This window comes from Copidosoma floridanum, unplaced genomic scaffold (assembly GCF_036245765.1).
Source record: "Copidosoma floridanum isolate Cflo_tuat_1 unplaced genomic scaffold, Cflo_Japanese_pri ptg000011l, whole genome shotgun sequence".
NCBI lineage: Eukaryota > Metazoa > Arthropoda > Insecta > Hymenoptera > Encyrtidae > Copidosoma > Copidosoma floridanum.
The window spans coordinates 12,949,457-12,973,502 of NW_028321888.1; the positions used below are offsets into that span (position 1 = coordinate 12,949,457).

The following is a 24,046-nucleotide window of genomic DNA, read 5'->3' on the forward strand; positions in this document are numbered from 1 at the left end:
ATAACATCCATAAGTTAAATTTTTTTCTACCAAGTACCATACCGTGAGAGTAAAATAAATGTAGAAAAAATACGTGTAAGACCTTAATCTTTCTATAAAATATTCGTCTGCGCTATTTTTTCTCACACTGATTTTATGACTATAAACATAAAAATCAATTTATCGTATGAACGATTTATTGAATCAAAATCAATAACGTTAATCTCAATTCTTTAGAATAAAAATGAAAAAGACGTAAGGGGCTTTTAGTAAAAACGCGATTTAGACCATACTATATTATCAATATTTTACCATTACTACCCTGAAAAGGTTGGTAGTACTTAAACTGATTAACTAACTGAAAAAGTAACATATATTATTTGGATTCAATAAATTATACTATACATATTTTAAGTCGATGAATCGGTGTTTTTGATAATATTTTTGTTCAAAGACTGAAAACTCATTCTCATTAAAAAACAAAAAAAATAAAAGTCTACGAAAGACTATCTTTCACTCGAAAAATTCTGCACTCGGTAAGCAATACACCATACACATATCCATTTGACTTACCGGAGCTCTGTTGGCACATTGATTCGATCGTGCGCGTTGCCCATAGTCATCTTCACCTCTGGTGCCTGTAGCAATCGATAAGTGGACGCTGGCAGAGAGTAAAAGTCCCACCGCAGAGCCGCCGCACGTATACATATACGTCCATCTCATCGCACTCGTTTTCACGCGTGAAAAAGCTTCCGAATAGCCAGCTCTCGAGAGTCCCAATTTAATTTCACGCGACGGCAAAAATGGTTCTCAACCCCCTCCCCCTACAGGTATACGTTTTTCGAGCGAAAAATCGAATTTCCCTCTCGTCAGCCTGTCTGCCTTTGGCTCTTGAATTTAAAAGAGATGCTCCAGATTGTCACTAGGCTGAGATGAAGGTATGAAGCCCGATGCATGTTGGCGTTGGGATAAGATCGCGCTGTCGTGTACCTTCGAATTTTGCATTTTTTTTTCTCTCCAAACTTTTCTCGTTTCTACGCGTTTGCAAATGTGTGTTTGGATGGCATGTGAAATTCGACAGTGAGTTCATGTACTTGCAATTGTATCATAATTGAAATTTCTGATCATTATTATTAATGCACGATTGATTCTGTCCAACATTTACAATACAATCAATTCAATTTTTTTTATTTGACGCAAAACAACAATAAGATACTCCATTTACATATTTGAGCTGAAACCAGCAGACACTAAGCAACAAAAATGTTAGTGAAACATCTTGTTATTTCTTAACTAATAAGTACTTTTTTTTTTTTTTGTAAAATTACTTTTAAATTTCAAAGGATAATCGCGTGACATTATTGTAAAAACTTTACCATAGCTTATCAGTCGACGCGATATCCGGGGCTCGATTCAACGACAAAACGCAGGAAAGATACGTGAAATAATCGAGAAAAAATTTTCAACCGAGTACGAATCGAATACATGCCGTTCCACGAGAAATCTATCAAAACGGGACAAACGTATTCGGGCCCAGAAAAATCGTAAAAAAAATGAGCAAGGCTCAGTGTGGTAAGAGCCGAGGCCAGCGAGCGAGCGCGAGCCACAGTAGTCGAGGTCGAACTGCAGTCAGCCGCTCGCGGGCGTCTGACGGCAGCCACGGACTAACTACTGCGACTGCGGCAACCCGAGCCGAGCGTCGAGCGCAGTGTTATGCTGCATGTACGGAGGGAGAGGGAAGGTGAGCTGGACTGCGCTTTTGAATGGAGCTCTTGGCCGATTGGCTGGCTCCTCTATGACGTCACCGCGCTGATAGCTCAGCGCGCATCTATCACCCACGTGGCCTGTACACCTGGTACACTGTGGATGTGTGGGCCTCTGTTTGATGGTTTTACATAATATTTGCTTGTATGTTTCTTGTACGTGAACCAGAAAATTTATCCTTTTTTTTGTCCCTTTCTTTGCATAAAAGCAAAGTATCTGACTAGGAATTCCAGAATTTCGGGCTGCTGGATTTTTTGGAGCTAGCAACGACGAATCAGAGCAGCATTTCCAAATTAATTGGATTTCTTTGGATTTAAAAGTCTTCTTTCTATCAAAATTTTTTTCGTGTAGTTGATCGTATAGACTAACTGCAAAAATATAAGTTTAAAACAACTAAATATCTATATGACAGTCAATTGTAAAACTAAAGTCATCAATCAAAATTTATTTTCATTGTACCTGTCTTGTAAGTACATACAAATACGTCCAACATAAAAAATTGTAATTCAATAAGATCCATAAAATTTTTATTAATCGTCTTGTTCGTAGATAACATAAGAAAGTTAAAAGTTATAGACCGAATTTTTGGTCTTTTTGTAACGATTTTTACAAATTATAGTATAAAGATGGCACTACAGAAAAACGCGTAATTAATTAAAAATTTTCGTTTTAACAAATACTAAAACTTTTGTATTAATAAATTATTGTAGAATTTGAATTTTTTTCATTCATGGGTAAACAAAAGTTTTTTTTGCTGTTTTTGTATTTATTTTCCATAATAAAGCATTTACATTGCATAACAGACTAAAATTAATGATACAAAGAAATGTGTTTTATTAATATCCATACGTTTTTCTTTATACATGAACGTGTAAAATTTTTGTGAAAGAAGCTATTACAAAAAAACAAGTTTTTTTTCTTTTTAAAGCGCTGTAATATAAACAATGGCAAAATTTTTGTCTCTGATAAAAAATATTCAAATGTAAACCTTTAGCTTCGATATCGAACCTTAAGTTTAACCGATTTGAAATGCTGGTGTTCAGTTCTCGAAGCATCTAATGTCAGCTATTCATACTTTGCCGACAAAATCAAGGTTGATTTTAACATTAGTTTATCAATAATATGTGTTACTGAAATGACATGTACTAATTTTGTACCAATGATATAACTGTTAAACTGTTATCCCTAACAATTTTAGCCTCTTTGTTTGGAAAATAAAGCGTCAGGAATTTTTATAAAAAAAAAAATAAAAAAAAAGATTATCACAGTTCCGGTTTGCCGTAGGGCGTTATTTTTGTTAATTAGGAGAAAAATTCTGCCAATCAAATGACAAAAGTTTCGAAACGATTCCGTTTATTTTCATTAAGTTACATCATTTTGCAACTTAGCACTTTTTTTGTACTTAGATTTGCAAAACCCTGTTGGCCAAAATCGACTAGGTATGAAAAAATACTAAAAGTACAAATCTTAAGAAAGAAAATGAGCCCAAACACAACACTCTACAATTTACCAACGAGGTAGTAACTAGGTTGCAAAAAAGTGCTTTTTTAATCAAAAAATATTGAAGGAAACAGTTTTAAAAAAAATACCGCTAACACTTAACGTCGGAACCTACAGTCAATCAGAGTTTGGGACGTTCAGGTATAAAATTGTTCGTTTAAAACTTTATTCAAGAAACATCGATTTTTAGCTGTTTTTTGCATTTTGTAAGAAACCAAAAAATCAATTTAAACTTAACTGGCTTCATTTTATAGAACTTTTTAATATCTACAAGTTCTTTACTAATATCTCCTCGGAACTTTTTTTTCTAAATAGTCAAGAAAAAACTATGATTGTGAAAAACTGTTTTCGCAACTTTACTGGCGAATAAAAAAAAACAAGCAATAATTCAGCCGTTAAATTTTCGGTTCATTATTGATACGTACGAAGACTAACCTAGATCTGTCATAATATCTTAATTGGCATTTTTTTTTTTTTTTTGTTGAGTAAACCCCTCTTTTCCCGATCTATAAATTAACAATTAGATTTTTTTATTTTTCTAGCTAGTTAACCAAATTAGTTAAATGAATAGCTGTTTAATTAAAAAAAAAAGTATTGCTTCACAAGTTCACCGTTTTCAATAAATAATAAAATCTACATTTTGCAAGATAATTAGGAGTTTAAGGAAAAAAACGAGAATTCAGATGACATTCTAGTAAAACGTTATACCTGTTTACATTTCACTTATTATGTGTCGTGAGTAAAAGACGGAAGTATGAAATTTAGTAAAATAATTTAAGTTCAATAAAACAAACGATTGTGCGCCTATGTTAATTATTAATCATGTTACGCATTATTAGTAATAATTAATCATGTTACGTATTATTAATAATAATCAATCATGTTACACAGTAAGAAAGTCAAAAAAATCCACTCGGTAAGATGGAAAATTCTACCTTCACTTTCACTCCTTGATTAGATTTCTTTTTTTTAATAAGTGATAAGGCATATACATTTAAGTTAGCTGTGACGTTGTCACATTATTTTAAAATTGGGAACCAGACAACTAATTTCCAAGCATGATTGTATTGAATTAATGAGAAACAGTATTGATGACTTACAACGAAGTCAAATGTAATTAGTAAAAATATGAGTCGCTTTTAGAAGTTGTATCCTGTTCGTTCTTTGCCAGACACATTACTTTTTATGCCTGTTAAGTATAGCTGCTATTCAAAAGTATAAGTCTTCATGTCTCTTATTAAAAAAATAATAATAATAATTTTCAGAGTAGTGTGTAAAAAACACTATAATAATCAACAGACACGTAGATGTGTTGTTATTTAATTGCATCGACGTAAAAACAGCATTTGAAAGTCAATTGCTAATTTTTTTTGGTATCTGCAACAACATTAAGTATCTTCAAGAGAAAATTTAACGTATTGATTTCTAGGACAACACAAAAATCCCACCACTAGGAATTTAGAAATACAAGGTAAATTTTTATTTTTATATCAAAAAACTGACTTATGATGCGAGAAAAAAGAAAGCTGTCTTAATTTTTTCGGAATAGATGTTCATTTTAATTTAGTATAAGAAAATACTACTATTGTGTTTGGTATTGAACAAAAAATTGTGATGCCATAAACATTCTTTGAAACTTATTAATTTTGTTGTCAAAACATTTATCTTTCTTTCTAATAAATAAGAGATAGTTTTTTTTTTCAATCAAATCTAAAATAGCACTTTTTCCAACAAATATAAAATTGTACTATGTAGCTCCAAGCCGTAAGTTAGCTCGAATAAAATTAAATGTACACTATTCGTTTTTTATTTAAAACCTGTGAGTATTGCAACTATTGAGTTTATCAGTAATAATAGATTTATATAAATAATTTCTAACATATTGGATTCTCTTCAACTCTTTAAATATACGTAATCATTTTATAAATTATATTGTACAGCATAAAAAAAAAAAAAATACACAGTTCTCTATGAAATAGCAAAAATTTTTTTTAATTTATGTAGATCAGAGTACCAGTTATAGTGAACCGTCCACCTTATCAAGTGGCAGCTGGAATATTTTTACTAAAAAAACCATCAGCAACAACGACAGCAAAGCTACTACTTACTTGATTAAATCCTGGCTAGTATAATTTCCTGTGGCATATCATTCACGAGTATGGCTGAAGGCAACAATCCTAATTTTCATGACGTGTGTGGTAAAATTAGCAGAACACATGAATCATATTGGAAATACGGACATATTCACGCAGGTGATCAGACCTATACCTATGGAATGTCTAACAAAAGTTTCACCAGTAATAATAGTATGAGAATTCATGAGTCAACTTACACGAGTAATGGTGTCTATGTTGGCCAAGTATGTTTTCAAAGTTTCAATACAAAATCCAATCTTACAAAGCATCAACCTACTCCCACGGATGAAAAGCTCTACGCTAGCAAAGTGTGTTCAAAAAATTTTTACCAAAAAGGTTGTCCAATAGATCACGATAGGACTCATACGGGGAATAATTCCCTCATCTGTCAAATATGTTCACTCAGTTTTATTCAAAAATCGAATCTTATAAGCCACCAACGGACTCATACGGGTGAAAAGCCCTACATTTGTCAAGTATGTTCAAAGGGTTTTCCCCGAAAAGATAGTCTTATAGTTCACGAACAGACTCACACGGGTGAAAAGCCCTACGTTTGTCAAGTATGTTCAAAGGATTTTTCCCGAAAAAATAGTCTTATAGCTCACGAGCAGACTCATACAGGTAAAAAGCTCCACGTTTGTCAAATATGTTCACTCGGTTTTATTCAAAAATCGAATCTTATAAGCCACCAACGGACTCACACGGGTGAAAAGCCCTACGTTTGTCTGATATGTTCACTCGGTTTTATTCAAAAATCGAATCTTATAAGCCACCAACGGACTCACACGGGTGAAAAGCCCTACATTTGTCAACTATGTTCAAAGGGTTTTCCCCGAAAAGATAGTCTTATAGTTCACGAACAGACTCATACAGGTAAAAAGCTCCACGTTTGTCAAATATGTTCACTCAGTTTTATTCAAAAATCGAATCTTATAAGCCACCAACGGACTCACACGGGTGAAAAGCCCTACATTTGTCAACTATGTTCAAAGGGTTTTCCCCGAAAAGATAGTCTTATAGTTCACGAACAGACTCATACAGGTAAAAAGCTCCACGTTTGTCAAATATGTTCACTCAGTTTTATTCAAAAATCGAATCTTATAAGCCACCAACGGACTCATACGGGTGAAAAGCCCTACATTTGTCAAGTATGTTCAAAGGGTTTTCCCCGAAAAGATAGTCTTATAGTTCACGAACGGACTCACACGGGTGAAAAGCCCTACATTTGTCAAGTATGTTCACACAGTTTTGCTCAAAAATCAAGTCTTATTAAACATCAACGGACTCACATGGGTGAAAAGCCGTACGCTTGCCAACTGTGTTCAAAGAGTTTTTCCCGAAAGGTTAGTCTAATAGATCACGAGCGGACTCACACGGGTGAAAAGCCCTACGTTTGCCAAGTGTGTTCAAAAAGTTTTGCTAAGAAATCGAATCTTTTAAGGCATGAACGGACTCACTCGAACGAAAAGTCATGTATTTACAAACGCTGTGAGCGAGATTTTAGTGATATAAGCAATATAACGGTACACGAACGAACCCACGCGACTGTTAAGTTGCACAAGTGTAAACTGTGTTCGAAAAGTTTTGCTCAGAAAGATAGTTTAAAACTTCATGATTGGATGCACTTGAGTAACAATTTTCATACCGGCCAAGTCAGTTTCAAAAGTTTTACTAAAAGATCAAATCTTGCGACACCCGAAGGATCCCACATAGTGGATAAGTCATATGGCTGCCAACTATGTTCAAATACTTTTAATCAAGAATCGGATTTTTTGAGGAACAATCGGAGTGAAACAACCAATTTGCCAGATGCAAGTTCGGTACTACCTTCATTTTCCAGTGCTTTTCATATGAAGTCTTCTGGGATGAAATTTGTTCAAGCAACCAACGTCAGTGTTATTGCAGGACTTAATCAGAAGTGTACATGTCATAGAAAGTAGATAAACGGGGAGAAAGACGTATTAGATGGAATATAATAGGTATTGGGTGTGGGTAATTATATCCTCTGATAACAAAAGTTAAGTTAAATAATTTCAAACGTAATGGATTATTATAAACTTTTTGACTTGATCAATATGAGAAATTGAATTAAAATAATTTGTAAAATAAATAAACTTCGTAACATGAATTCTGTATTGGGTAACTTTATAACTATTTTTCAGATAAGTGTTTCGATCACACTTTATTGACATGGACAAATATAAGATTTATTAAATTGTAACTCTTCTTAAAAAATGTTGAATAAATAAGTTGAACCCCAAACGATTTTTAACTTTAAGAGAGTTTTCAAAAATTGTAGAGAGAAGTGTACAATAAGAAGTTTAAAATTACTAGGGACTAGAGGTTAAGTGCCTAGTAATTGTCCGTCTACGAGTAGTTTACCGATCTATGTAAAAATTGATTTTAAAAAGTAATGCACATCAGATATGTATATATTATTTTTAATCATCATTGTGGGAATTATTTTGAATGTTATTCACAATATATCAATTAATATATTAAATATTGTGCGTACATAGTAGCTGTGCTACCATAACCTCCAAAATCTTTCACTTCAGTTGATACAGAGCGAAAAAAAGAAAAAACTGTTAAGTTTTAAAAACTAGAATTATATTGTTGTTTACAAATGAGATTATGGTTTTAGGAATGACATTTGAAAGATAAGAGAGAGACCACTTCTCCAATTTCTGACTGGTTTCCACCAGTTGTTGGCTGACGCGACGTCAGATATTACGTTAAGTTAGGCTGAATAGGCTTAATGTATATTTATTTAGATTTAAGAAATGTAAATAAATAATGGAAAAAACTTTTTTTTTAATTGAAAAAATAAGTTACGGTAAAATTAACAAAAAAACAAGGATTCCTACGATTCTCATTATACATTAGAAATTTGACATGAAGCTTTCGAGCCAATACTGTACAATATCAAAAGTAATGTTAGTAAATTGCATGTATTTCAGATGAATGTGCAATAGGGTGCCTTTTTTACCAACTTTTTTAAAATTAGAAACTCAGGTTTTCAATTAGGCGATTTTTAGGCACGACCAATGTATGGGTTGAAATTTTGTTGATGACTTTGAGTTGGATGATTAAGGTAGTCAATCACCCACCACTTTTTAACTTTGGTTGCCTTGAAAAAAATGTATGTTATAGATTAAATTTTTCTTTTTTGGAAAAAATTATAAAAAAATATTCCTACCACATTGGTTTTTGAGATAATAAAGTTGCAAGCTCAAAATTTTCACATAGGTTACAATGGAACTTTTCGAATACAGGCTAAAAGAGCTACTTAAGTAACTAAGAAAAGTCTGAGAAATATACCGTTAAAAAATTTACAATTTGTACTATTTTATACAATTTTAAAACTGTTTGGTTATCAGTATAAATACAAAGTCGTGAATCATTTAACAATTGTTATGTAACTTGTCTGCTGCAGAATGTAATAATAAGCCTTTTCTACATTTAAGCGTTATGCGTATTTTGAATGCACTAATAAATTATGCATTGTAAATAGGCCTGTGTGTGATGGACTACCTGAAGCTCATGATTTGGACAAATTTTATCGAAAAGCAAAATTTTGACAGCATTTTCAATGCAGTGCTCTGAGACAAAAAAACCAGCTTTTGAGCGATAAATTTTTTTACATACATTTTACACGTTCGCGTTCAAAGATAGATTTGTAGATCTCGTTGAAATGCAACTATTTAGACAACGAATTTTGCTGTAAATCGCAATGCAGACACTATATATAATAAAATGTGTGCGAAAACAGCGGAAAAAACGTTTTTTGTCTGTTATGGAAATAAATTCCAATTCTACTAAAACTAAATTATAAATACTAAAGTTAGAGAGCTTATCAAAATGAAACTTTTTTGTACAGTAAGCTAACCACGGGAGTTGACTGGTCATTTGATTATAATTATGATTTATGAAGCATTATTTGTAGCACCAATCACCAAGTAACTCAAAGCGCTGACTGGCTGTTCAAATAAATAATAGAAATAAACAACAAGTTACATAAGAGCCAATTACCACGCAATTTGGCGCGTCTACTTGCTACTTAATAAGTTAAAACAAAAAATTGAAATGAATAACACAAATGTCAATTACTTACCAGGTATAATCTTACTCTACTCACAGAATATTGTCTTCTGCTATGTGAGGTCAATAGTTCTCATTTTTTCTGATTGGCGTTGTTTCAAAATTGTGTTCGTAGCAAATAGACACGTTATACGCGAGGGTAAATCAACGATTTCAGATTTTTACCTTGAGAAAAAGTGTGACAGAAGTGGATTTCGCTTGATTCTCTCCCCTTATCTCGTCCCCCCTGACGTACTTCTGGCTTCCTCTACACCACATGACGCCACATTTTGAATTTTATGAATTTTATTTCTTTTAACCAATCCTTAAGAAAAAAAAAAAGAAAAAATCAGTTTGCAAAAAGATTTAGACCCCCAACCTCTTGTATACTGGCCACGACCCTTACGCACTCTGCTACGAGCAGGCCCTACAATGGAGAACCAATTACTTCATCTTATCTTACAGTTCGTAACTTTTTTTTAATAGAAATTTTTATTTAATGTATATAAATTTATATTATTTAGTTATAAATTAAATTAATATAGTATATTACTCACCTAGGAAAAAAAAAGAATATCTCAGATCGCAGGCAATTAACGATGATAATCATACGATCTGATTGATTCTTTGTTTCCTCCCGTGGATTACATACAATTTTTTACCAATTCGAAGCTTCGAGGGACAAAAATTACTTCTTTCAGCACAGTATAATGAAAAACAATTTACTTAATAGAATAATTTAAAAAAAAATGTTTTTTTTTTTTTAAACTTTGAAATGAGTATGTTTAAGCAGAGTACATTTCCAATGTACTCATAAGTATTTATTACTATATATTTAATTTGTTACTTTCACAATAAATAAATCATTTTTTATACAATTCTTTCATTTTTTTCAAAATTTTGAAAAATTACAGAAAAATGTTTTTTTTACTGTGCAAAGATAATAATTGACTTTTATTGTGTTTTATTCTTTTACAATTTTTCCATTCGTGATTAATGTGATTATTTGATTTAAGAACTTTTTTCACATAGTTTGTGGATGAAAAGTTCAGAGAAGTGAGAGGAACGCCAATGTGTACAGTAAAGCTAGCAATTGTTTTTCTTATGTGCATGTACTCATATACATGCTTTTACGCACACTTCATCCCCTCTTTCTAAATTCATTTAAAAAGCAAATTGTGGGTCTGTTTGTAAATTCGATAGGTTTTTCTAAAAGTAATCTTTTGCACCCAAAAAATTGGGAGATTCCTACAAATCATATGAATGCCATTCAACGTAATTTTTTCATAAGTTTACATGTTAAATATCGATTTTTAAAAATCAAACATGTATAAAATAATGGTAGTCAAACGAGCTGCAATGTTCGTGGGTATTTTTTATGCTATTTCAATATATGTTTGACGTTTGAATATTATCTGTCAAAAAAACCTATGTGTGATGAACGTCCTGAAGTTATATTTACTGGCATGTAATTCTACCCTGTTGAAGAAAACTATACTACAGGATGGTTTTTCTTAATTTTATGTATACAATTATTTTTTGGGTATTAAATATGGATGAGGAATAATTGTGGGATCGTATGTGATAGGTGTGAGCCTGACGTTACAGATGAAATCAGCATAGGCAGTAAGAAGAAGTTGTTTTGAAATCACTGGAAGATTCTATGAGAGCTCACAGTCCTTGACTGGCCAGTCTATATATTATTTTTATTACATTACGCCGTAACATATTGCTTATAATCGTTAATTCATTGAATATTAATTAAATTCACACTCAGCTAACGTAAGCATACTCTTTCCAACGATAATTGCATTATTTTCATATACCATATTGTTTCATCAAAGGCATTTTTATACTCAAAATTACATTGTTTACCATACAATTTTGTAGAAGTATAACTTCATACCTGGGTACCCAAGCACCCACTGTCCACTGTTTTTTTTTGCTAAAAGCCCGTAACACTATTACGTATCGCATTGTATCTTCGTTTGATGTTGGATTATCGACTCACATAGGGACTAGTACAATTACTAATAATTATTACATAATATAAATGGAAGAATAAAGTAAAATTTTCATTAACAGCGCCGTTACCTTTATTACAATAAAATTTTATATGAGCCCGTAACAACGCTCCTATTTTACTTAAATAAAATAAAAAGTCGACATAAAAAACTTTCTAATGCAGATCGAGCAGGCTCCAAAGATTTTTAGCTATTATTAGTCAGGGACAATGCAAAAAAAATATTTCAACAATTAAAAATCCATTTTAAGTAGTTGTCCATTCCCGCCTTTAAAATATTCCAGTTTGAGTAAAATGGTCGTGTGTTCTAATTTAATAGCAAAATATGATGTCATTGGGTTACTGGCTTGAATTTTTTAGCTTGTAACATTATTGGGTTAAATAGATTTGGCTCTCGTTATTGGGTTATAACATTTTTTTTACCAGAGTGCGCCGAAAGAAAGAACTTCCATCCTGCTTTGACGAACGAAGATTCCTTTTCCCAGTGGGTAGAATAGTATTTAACTCATCAGTAATAATAAAGAATGCTTAAGATTGCATGCTTATTGCCTAAGATCTGAGACATTCTTTAGTTTTTCACTCTAGGTGACTTATTACATATGATTTATTATTTCCTACCGGTAACATGATTCACTATTCTCTGCAATCAGGAATTTACGGTTAGGGAATTACGAACAAATTTGTTCATATGTTTGAGTAACTTATTCAAAATTTATAGCTGTCTCAATAAAAGTTGGAGGTAGGTGTTATGTCAACTAAAAGGTGTTGTACCATTTAACATTTTACTTTTGTTTTTGCCTAATAGAATTGAATGGAATTTTGTAAGTCATTATAAATCAAGTAAGGAAGGGCACTTTTTTCTAAAAATACGCAATAGAGAAGCTTCATTTCAAACATAACCTCTTCATCTGAAGTCTTAAGAAATTATTAATACATCTCATACCTTTATTATAACGTACTTTTTCTGTTACGTCTGTTACTCAAATCAAGTTTTAGTTTTGTCCAGACTTTACGAAACTTGATGTAAAAAGGTAAGGTAAGGTAAGAGATATTTTGCATAAATATTTATTATACTACTAATATATAAACCGAAGTCACTAAAACCGTTGTAATCGCTAACCGTGAAAACTACTGAACCGATTTTGCTGAAATTTTGCAGACTGATTCTTGATGACTCCGAGATGGTTTTCGCATAGTTTTTTTTCTCAAAAAAGTTGATAATAATAGCGATAAATAAGTAGCTAGGTAGCTAGGTAGCGTCTAAATAAAATTGAAGCCACCCGCGATCAACGATAGTAAAGAGTGGTTATAATATGCCCCTTCGAGTCAACAATTATCATAGTCGATCATCAGCACTACACCAAGAACAGAGTAGTCCGTCGTGCAGCTGGGCATTCCGGCTACCGATGACACTCTTCTTTCATGGGAAAGCGAAAACAATCGGGTTTAACCCCGGATCGCCAAAATAACCGACTGCCACGGAAAAATAGGCGTGTGGAACGTCAACGTCTCCGGTGGAATACCAGGAGACGTGTATAGCCAGAGCATAACTTGCTCTTACACTTTGGCCGTTTTGGGGCTGTTCAACCATTTGACCTGATGCTGTCAGAGAATTTTCTACTTCAAATGCTAGCCAAGGAAGACAGCCCTGCAGAGTACCAGCAGCCACAACGGCCTCCTTCTTAGTGGTCGTCCCAACGATATACCTACAGAGAAGGTATTCTCCAGGCCCACTTTCCTGACTAACGATGAACGGTTGGTTAAGATATTCTTTAGTCAGCGTCGTACCTCCCTCCTGTATGGTCTCCGCACACAGAGACTCAAAAGATAAGAGTCAAGCTAGCCGCAGTTGGTTCTCCATCATCAAGAATAATAAGGAATATCTGCAAGTTTTACCACTGGTGATGGCCCTTTTCAGGGCCATTATAAGTATTTACGTTCCCTACTGAACCATCAATCTCATCGGTTATTTTAAGGACCACTTAAGTTTAAATTACCTTACCAACAAATACATTGTTACTACGATTTCCGGAGACGATTTCTTCCTGATCAGTGTAGTCCTGCAATAACAGGCCAGAAAAGATTACCCTGAGGTATGGAGGCAATCACGTTTGCTGGAATCTTCAGTCAAGAAAGAGTTTACTTAAGAAGCTTACTGGTCCTTTTCAGGGTCATCGGTCGTCAAACTACCTAGCCAACAAATATTTTACAACCTTACAAAGTTGACAAAAAATGGCATTGAGGACTCACAAGAGTCTCAACTATGCCAAAAGTCACAAGAAGTTGAATTGGAAGTAAAACTTCAAATGCATCTTATGAATACAATTTTAGGCGTTAAAAAAATGATGAAAGAATTTATTAAATGAGAGATCATTTTTTCACTATAACCCTCATAGTAATCTCTTGAATCTTCCAGATTTTTAAATAGATAGAATTAGGACGGCCCTACCTTGGTTGCCCAGTTAACCTATAAGTGTGGCTAACTTAGGGAATGTATCAAGTGTTAAAGAAGAAAAATACAATGTGATTTGCATACTGTAAAATATTTTAGTTCTTTTTTTTTTTTAGTTTAAGTACTATCACACTACAGTTTTTTGTAATAAATAATAGACTCGTATGTAATACAATTCTAGATTTTGATTATTTTTATGGCTTGACTCTTTACTTATTGACTGCACTAAAATTATTTAGTTCTTGAATTTTAAAAAAATAATATTTTTTTACTCTTTGGTTTGTTAAGGAGGTTGACTGCGTTTGGAAAATGGTGTGAGAGAGAAAAAAGGTCTGACTGTGCCTTTTTTAGTTTTGAAATGGTGCGCATGTCCCGTAATTTAATGTTGAGTTGCATTTACACTCCAGATTATTTTTTAATAACTATTTTTACTAGGACCAAACAGACGTGATTATATATTTTACATAATAAAAAGGCAGATACCAATTTATTGTTGACTACAGTTTTGTCCAAATCTAACTGTTGATTGTAATAAAATTTTCTATCATAAGAGTCGCTTTTGAGGATCTCCTGTAAGAACGCATGTAAACTTCATAAAATTTATTTCATTAATATCTCGTTTCATCAGCACCCAGAGTTGTTGAAATTTTGCGTAAATTTTTTTTATAAATTATTAAAGTTCTGCACAAATTCTAGTTAAAAAATGACTGTCAATTGCTTGAGGTAGTCAACTTCCTCAAGTATAAGAAGCAGGTAGGCCTTAGCTTGTTAGCCAACCTTGGGGTCGTTAGGCCTACCGACCTCACGGGGTATCCCAGTTAACTTTCCGATCGGGATGTATCATAAATTCATTTCCTACGACATGTCGTAAATAAAATATTTTACGTGCCGTAAACCGAATTTGTGACATAAAATTAATGACACGTCCATCCCTGAGATTAACTTAGAGTCTATGAACCAGTGTTAGCAAAGAGGATCTTTGCATACCCCCATCGCTATCGGAACTTTCAATCAGAGACAATCAGAGCAGAGCTACAGCAGGAGTGTACAGCTGGGCCAAAAATCATTCGTGGCTTGGACTAAACCAAAATAGTTAAGGTATTTGTACTATCTGCTCATGATGCATGTGAGATGTGAGCGAAATCTAATATCAGCGCTTTAGACTCACATAAACTGAAATCGAAGCAGGCCTGGCTTTTCCCCTCTATTCTTACATCTCTATACTCTATGGTTGCGTTCCATGGGCGCTGTTGACGTACTGGAGCTATTCTCATAGACATTTTTTGCTTATTTCGGAGCTGTTCACATAGACATTTTTTGCTTAATTCAATGTGAACGTTCATATTGAAAAGGGGGTTCCACTATTCCGCCAAACTCAAATTGAGTGAACAGACTGAACAGACCTATACCTCTTTTTCCATCAGGCAACAAAGCCTATGGTCGCAACTACGTTGACTGACAGAGAACATAGTATAGGTCTGTTCAGTCTGTTCACTCAATTTGAGTTTAGCGGAGCAGTGGAACCCCCTTTTCAATTGAACGTTCACATTGAATTAAGCAAAAAATGTCTATGTGAACAGCTCCATAGTAGACCGACGTCGTCTGCTTTACTGCTGGTGAGATTGCGGATCACATCACCAGTAAATCGACAGTGGCGCTCCCAACCACGCAACGTTGTCACGTCGTACATATGTAACTGCTGGCGGCGATTGCGGATCACACCCAATGAAATAAGCAAAAAATGTCTATGTGAATAGCTCCGGACTTCCGGCTTTCGGTAATCCGGTAACCGGAGTCCGGCCCAATACAGAATAGTGTGGGATCATCCAGGTATAGAGAGTATAGGCAAGCCGAAGCCGAACGGTATGCTGAGTTGCTGAGTGATGCTCTCCTCTGATGATCAATTGTTTGTTGCCTCTCTCCCTGATTGTCATTTGTATCATTCCTCAAAGCTCATTACCACATTAACAGATTAATTACAACTCAGCACTCTTCCAGCATCTATAAAAAAAAATTAAATCTCTGGTGAGATACTGAGACTTTAATAGTTCAAATAAGTTTACGTAATCTGGGTTGAAGCCGAGATCGAGGTACTATTTCAGCTGAAGGGGTTGAGTAAAGGTATTTCTAAAGTTAAATTTAATTGTCATGGCCACGGTTACGTAAGCCAATATGCGAAACGCAAGTGTATTCATGTGTTTACTTTTATTATTTATTAGGAAAAAATGCTTTAAGGATTCACGACTACTTTCTAGATATTCTTGAAATTATTTGCAAAGGTTAAAGTACTTGTATGGTTATTTGTCATAAGAGCATCAAGATGAGTGAATTTCTGCAAGCACCATCAGGGCATACTGATGTTTTATCTAACAGTTTTAGTTTCACATGGAAAATAGATAATTTAGTTGAGTGTTTGATAGGTGAATTGATATCTCCCAAGTTTCTCGATCCTCATCTCAAGTGTCATTGGCAATTGATGCTACATTATTATAAAAATATTGTTCAATCATCAGAACCTGAATATGTTCGATTATCGCTTTATACGGATTTTGAACTAGAATTAAATGAGACCATGTACTACTATTTAGAAGATTGTTTTATTTTATTTAGCATTATTGATAACAAAAATCAAGTGTTGTATGAAAAAGGAGTTTCAGGTAAAAGCCATTATCTGAAAAATTGGAACTCCCTATATATTCATAATTTTATCCTGAAACATAAATTGCATAATAAGTCCAACAATTACGTCTGTGATAACACTTTGATTATTTCCTGCAAAATATGTCCATTGAACAAAATACAAGGTTATGTAATAAATGATGTAGATAAATCTGATCAAAACAAACATCTTTCAGAGATGAGCGACAGTTTGAATCTTTTTTTAAATAACCAAACACTGACTGATGTCACATTGGTTGTGGGAACAAAAAGATTGCAAGCTCACAAAATCATTTTAGCTTCCACAAGTCGAGTCTTTTCAGCAATGTTCATTAATGATATGAAAGAAAAAAAAGAAAATGTCGTGGAAATTGTAGATTTTAGCTCTGAAGTAATTGAAGAGATGTTATATTATTTGTACACAGGAAAAATTAGAAAGATTGATGAACTCGCGTTAGATTTGATAAGGTGCGCTGACAAGTATTCAATAGAAAGATTGAAAGAAATGTGTGAGCAAAATTTGTGCAGCAAAATTTCTCATGATAATGTATTGGATATACTTCTTTTAGCTGGTTCACATAATTGCGAAATATTACAAGCAAAGGTAGCTAGTTACATACAAGACCATAGAAGAGATATTATTCAAACAAAAAAATTTAAAGCACTGTCAAAGACTCATCCTGTACTTATAAATAAAATTTTATTTAAAATGGTATGTCTTTAACGTTAACAATACCATAGCTATTTTGTTGATTAGAAATAACAATATAACTTCGATTCATCAAACATTCAAAATCAAATAAAACCTAATTTCTTCAATTATAATGAATGGATGTAAAGAATTTTCAATTTACATTATTTAGATCAAGGATACTGTATTCATTAATAATTAAAAATATTAAGGCACAAAATATTTTATAAACATATTAGTAACTTAATAATAAACATAGAATTCTTACAATTTTAGTTCAATAATTAAAGCATGTTATAAGACAATTGTTAAAGTTAACATGCAAACAAAGTTTTTGTAGTTTCAGGCAGCTTTTATATCATAGTTTGAAAGACGAAAAAAAATTAAGATGAGTTCTGAGACTCTGTCGAAGTGTCAACATACTAAATAGTATTCTTTACATCCAAAACTGGTGTTATTCCAACAAATAGTTATAATATCTTGATGATTAACTTGGAACAAAAATAAACAAAAATTAGTAAAACTTTCTTTATTCAAATACTTTATCAAGTCATAATAAGGAATACTAGCATGATAAAAAAAACACAAAGTGTGACATTGAAAAATAACAATAGTTTTAAAATAAATGAATATGGTGTCAGTATGGAAGGTGTACTGAAGGGTGTTCCTACTCTCTCCATAGTGGTACACCTTGCATATTAAACATCTTTTACCATGGGTAGCTATAGTAGTATATGTGGTTTTTTATTATGTGTAATTTATGTAAAAGTACAGTGTAGTTATATGACTTTAGACAAGAATTAATGTTTTATCAGTTGAGAATAATTTTTATAAAAAATCAACAATTTCATTGTACAATTATAGTTTTTTGTTCTGTATCTTAGTAAAACAGCTCATATCTCAAGAAAAACTTGAAACTAAAGTAGCTTACAGTTTTTTTTTCTGTTGTATGTTTTTCAAAAATTATTCAACCAGTTCAACCTAATTTCATTATATGGTTTATTAGCATTTAAGGGAATTCAATGTTTCAAATAAATGTTCAATGCGCATTCAATAACTGTTTATGCAACATTTCAATGTACCAATATTAATGTGAAATAAAAGTTCGTTTAATTATCCTGGAATATTTTTTATATCCTTGGTCGTCTATTATAAAATGTTTAGCTATATGAATGAGTCATACACTTATTATTCACAGCTTGAAAATCACAGCTGGACTTACAGGCTGATGCTGGTAGATTTTTTATCAAATAGCAGTGGACATCCCATACTGCTGGGGTGGTTTTAAGATTACGTTTGCAGCAAGTTAGGTGGTTTTATGGGATTGACCAAGTTAACTTTTCAGACTGTGCACCTGGATAATTATACCCCGGAAATAAAAGGAGGCCTTGGAAATCGACTCGAATACATCTGGATGTGGATAAAACGCTTGGATAGCTGGAAAATCCACCTATATGGGCTACTTAATCTACTAAGATGGACTAAAACATTCACCTGGATGGATCTATAAAGCTGTATGCAAGGGCTGGAAAAAATTAAGAAAATAATGACTCAGAGCTTTCTTTCAAGATCCGAATCCGAGGAAGTGCATTTTTAATTGCAATTTTGGAGTAACGATTTCTTAAAAGCAATTTTAGTGTACCAAGTAAGTTAGTTGACAAGGTATGTTCTCAAGGTTAAATGACTTTTCATTTTTGGCAAATTTTTGTAATGTTCCCTTCAAAGCAACCCTTTCCCCCAGACACAAAATAGTCTACTACCAACTCGTCTCCCAATCCTCAAAGTACTCCTGATAAGCATTTTTGGTACAGATTTGAGTTCTTCCAGCGATGCAGTTTTCATCTCTCAATGTAGCCCATCTCCGTTCTATCGTGGATATCTTCAGTTTTGAAAACGGAAGCTAAATTCGGTGCATATGATGTCTGCTGCAGAGGTATGGTTGTGGTGTTGTTTTTGGCTGAATGGGTACTTGGGTAGGTGCATTTTATCTTGATGTGAAATCCATGAATTGTTTTTCCACCAACACAAGAATAACATAATTTGAAGTTAGAATACCACCTTCAATTTTGAACAAACCTCATATACTTCGATTTTTAGTTGTCTTATGAAGGAAGCTTCGTAATGGCAAAAAAAAGTTTTCTCAAAAACTCAGTAAATATGGTTCTGTTGGTGTAGGGAATGATATTATGACATCGTTTTTTAAGAATGTCTGTGTTTGTGTGCATACCAGTGCAGAAACCCGTTGACCCATTTAATATAATAATTTTAATATTAATAACACTTTATTTCGTTGACTCTTTTATTAGCAGGACACTAAGATTTTCTTTGAAAATAAGACATATCATCATACCCATCGACGGATTATCAGAATCTGAGTCCAAAAGCGTTTGTGCCCTTGTAGGACATTAAAAAAAAAAAAAAAAAGTTAAGTTTAATACCCTATGAAAATTGTTATTACGATTTTTTGACTTAGAAAAATTGTTTGTTTCCCACTTTAAGGGTAAAAAAAAATTTGATACCCGATTACTCGAATTCAAAAATAAGAAAACTGACGATTAAAAACTTAGACTTTATGTTGAAATAGTCAAAGAAACACAATACCAAATTACGATATCAAAAATCATTAATGGAGGGAGCGTTACGCTAATTTATTCGCAGTGTTTTTTTTATAAGTTCGTAGGAATGATTATCGTAAATTCGCGTTTAACCTCAAAATACCAGCAGTGGATGTTTACCTATGCTTTCAACATAGGAAACGAAAATATATGCCTGTGTTTCTTTTAATATCTTTTAATCAAGTCCGTGAACATGTATATTTTGAAATAACAGTATATTTAGTATTACATAAGCTTTATTAAATCAGTTTTATACTTAATGTGTTCAGAGTATATAAATAGCTATAGGCTAGAGCTTTCAGTATAGGAATGCTAAGTTGCCATAATAGCACATGTTTGGAATTATTTAGTTTTTATTAATCATTTTCTTGCGTTTATATTTGTCAAGTCTAATCTGAAACTTGGAGGGCTAGTGTATTGTAACTCAATAAATGATTCTTCAAGATTTCATGCCATTCTGTTCATAATCATTCCATGAAAGAACCACCATAACACAGTTTTATGGAAATGGGCAGAGAAGTAGAGAACTCATCTCTGCTATGTTATAACACTGGCCCCCGAAGCGCGAAAAAAAGTTATATGGTACGGCCACTGGTGGCTACCACGGGAATTGTTTGCTTCCAAACATATGGGTTGGAGGTATGAAATGAGGGGGCAGCACGGTGTATGCACAGAGTCAATAGGTATAACCACAACGGCCACACTTGACCAAGTGACAACTGACGGAGCTTCACCGTTCTTGTTGAGCTAGTCACTGAGCATAAATGAAAATGTCCACGAATTAGAGGGACGTAAAACTGAATGGCCTTATTGTTTTTAGGCCCACCGCTTTTACCAGTAAACCCTATTTCTCCCGAACCCGCATCAGCGAACAACACTCAAAGAGTCGATCCATCAAAGAATCATCGAAAGGACGCATAGAACAGCAAGAGAGAGAGAGAAAAAAAAAAGAAAAGAAAAAAAAGACAGATTGACTGTGTATATGTGCAAGGGGCGCGTATATCAAATGCCACGCTTCGTCCCTCGGAACAAAACGAGACGAGAATGGAGGAGGAGCCAAGACAGGAAGGAAGGAAGGACGGAGACGTGCCTCATTCACCCAGTTTCCCCGCTGCATGACCCGATGCCCCGCTCCACTCGTGAATGAAACGATCCCTCGCGGCCTTCTCCGGTGCACCGATGACGACACAGCTAACTGCCTGCGCGCCCCGTGCTCCCACCCACTCGCAGTGTAGCTCTGACAAAGCTGAGCGAACGAAAAAATGCGTTACGTGCAAATGCTCAGCTCTCCGGCCAGGATGGCTGGGTATATTTGCGTATGTGTGTGCGAGCGAGGGAGGGGGGTTTTCTAGGGCTACGAGCTGTGACGTGTTTTGCAGTGCTAACAAGGTCTTCTTCTCTGGGCAGAGCTTTTTTCTTGTCTGTGCCATTGCTCAAATTGATGAATTACCTCGAAACAATACACGCTCTTGAAGCTCTTTTATGTTGGTATTTGTCTTTTGACTGTCGAATCGTATATTCGATCGACTACCAATCGTATACTTAAGTAATCGAAATTTAATGACAACTTTTTATTGGGAAATCCTAATGTTTGCACACAATGTGTTGTTACAGTGCAGCGATTGAGAAAATAGAAAGTTAGATTAACACTTGAAAAAAAGAGGTAGTTTGTTTGATGAATCCGAATTTTTCTACCAAGGGGTGCTACATATGCTGAAATGTCACGCAAAATGCCTGAAATAGGAAATAATATATGTAAACGTATAAACGCTTCTCTAAAAAAATTTATAAATTGTTTGGCTGCTGTACCCGATCTCCTTTGGCAACAAAAATGTGCGTAGCTGTCAGGAAAATAGTCAGCGTGTAATGATTCCTTTTATAATGAATTTTCAAGTACTTTGAAGAAACAGTTATTTTTCTTAGAAAAAATAGAAATAAATGGATTTTCCAGTGAGTCAACCAAATCAGTATGAGTCATCAAGATCTTGCGATATACTTTTTTTTAATATATTATAGTGCTTTACGTCCGGCTCCTCAAAAGGTACTACTGTGAAGGAACTTGGCACTTGGGAGAAGGAAGGGAAGAGGGATGGGAGGCCCTCCATTACTGGTAGGGGGGTAGGGGGAAATTAGGCAATTTTGCTGTGTTTTCAAATTAAACACTAGTTGGTATTTTTGTACAACACAAAATACGTATAAAATTACGTTTTTTTGAAAACATTGATTCATACATTTTACAAAAAAAAAAAAAAAAAAAAAATTAATTAATTTTCACACAACTTACACGCACTGGCTTAACCAAACACAACATTCATTTAAATTTTACACAAATGTATCTTTTTTTATGGATCCACGCGATGTGGTTACGTCAAAGAGTTTTATAGACACCGAGGCATACACGTTTCGAAAGACTTTGTTCATTATAACTCCCATAAAATAATTTTGACTCGCGTCAATCTTAAGTATATCAAAAGGGCACTCCAGTGAAGTGGGATGTGCTCGTTCCTTTTGACAGCAAAAACTTGCCGAATACACACTTCCTGTGACAGTCGAAATTGTACAAAATACATATATAAGTACATGAGATGTATACAGTATAACTTAGATGCAAAAAATCACTGAAAAATATATAATATCTGCACGGCAAAGATTTTTCCAGTCACAGCTGTGTAGAAAGCACTCCCTTACTTGTTTGTCCTTGGCACATATTTTCACGGGGAGTTCATTGCTAAACCGCGTTTCACTAACCCTTTCGTCAGCACAATATATATCCACAAAACGCCTCATTGAGTATGAACGCCTGTATGAATGTGCTCGCAGTTGCCCTTAAGGTAAATGATTATGCGTTTGGTGTGAGCCACAGATTTTACAACTATTTGTTTGATTACTCAACTAAAATACTGGTTATACTGCTCAAAATTTACTTAATTTAAAAATACTATACTGAAGCACTGTACTTCGAAATACGCATTTAAATGTACATTTGTTGATGCATATATTTTTAAATCCCATATCGCATCGTACTATTTACTTACGTAAATGTGCACTAGTAAAAACGTTTTTTGAACAAAATAGTTGTAAATTCGCGTTTGTGGATCACGTTATGTACAAAATTATACGTCAACTACATAATAATTAAGTCATGAGTCGTCAAATGCAATACTGACTTGAACAGTTGAAGAAGGAGGTATTAACATGTAAACAGACTATACGTACATGTGCCATCAATCACCGTCGTTTCACCTGGTCAGGTGGTAAGTACTATTTCGGATTACTGCACACATCGAACCCATTGAATGGATATAATCTCTATTTGGTGGAAATTCGTGGTGCCATGTATAGGACTTTTCAAATAATACACATGCAATGTTTTCGATCACAACACACGAATAAAACCGATGAATCCTCGTAAAAATACAAAATATCATTCGAAACGTGGTTTTCGAACATTGGACCGATAAACATTGCTAACTCCGAGCGCCAATCACAGGGGGCATGATATACCTGTAAACTAAGATAAAAAGCGAGAGGGAGCACACAGCGCAAACTGGGCTTTCAGGTCGGTGCACCTACGCGATGACGTCATTGCCGAAGCAGCGGGAGAAGAAGCCGGGAGGTCGCGCGCTTGGCTCTCTTTTCTCCGGCCGTCGCCGGGGCCGATCGAGGGACCGTTTCTCCACACACACACACACCCCTGAATTTTGAAAAGTGGAGCGCCATCGACGTCGGTCTCCATCCCCCTTTTGCCGCCCCCCGGCTCTTTTGGCTGTACCTCGGGCCAGGGGGGTGGTGGGGCTTGCGCTGGTATATATAGGTGTGTCTTGTATGTGGAGCACTGAAGGTTGACGAGACTTGCGTATAGGTACACCTTTCCTCGGTTGCCTTGAATCAAGCCGAAACGCTTGGTCTGCGCCCTGAATGGATTATCAACTGGATGTTATATCTCGATGAGGTTTGACCAAGGGACGAGTGATTTATTGTGAATAGTACGATTGACGAGGTCTTGGGTTACTTCGAGTTACTTGAAATAAGTTTGGATTTTTCAGTGAGAAGATTTTTATCTCATGAATTATGAATTGTCGTTTGAGCTTCGGTGCGAGTCCAATTCCCAGTTGGCGTTATTTAAGTTGGGAAGTAAATTTTAACGAG

The 24,046-nt window shown here is 34.2% G+C and overlaps 1 protein-coding gene and 1 pseudogene across 1 annotated transcript; both read left to right on the top strand.

Moving 5' to 3' along the window:
* The first annotated feature begins 1,532 nt into the window (after positions 1-1,532).
* LOC149375200 (uncharacterized) lies at positions 1,533-7,318 on the top strand. The gene is made up of 2 exons (XM_089589989.1): positions 1,533-1,720; positions 5,785-7,318. The coding sequence occupies exons 1-2, from the start codon at positions 1,533-1,535 to the stop codon at positions 7,316-7,318; spliced, it is 1,722 nt and encodes a 573-aa protein (XP_089446115.1).
* A 9,408-nt stretch (positions 7,319-16,726) lies between these two features.
* Positions 16,727-17,321, top strand: LOC149375201 (speckle-type POZ protein B pseudogene; annotated as a pseudogene).
* The last annotated feature ends 6,725 nt before the right edge of the window (positions 17,322-24,046 follow it).

Excerpts from the sequence above, each read along its gene's own strand:
- LOC149375200 (XM_089589989.1), top strand. The coding sequence starts at position 1,533 with ATGAGCAAGGCTCAGTGTGGTAAGAGCCGAGGCCAGCGAGCGAGCGCG. Across the intron at positions 1,721-5,784 it reads TGTACGGAGGGAGAGGGAAG|TTTTATTCAAAAATCGAATC; the intron begins GTGAGCTGGACT and ends ATGTTCACTCAG.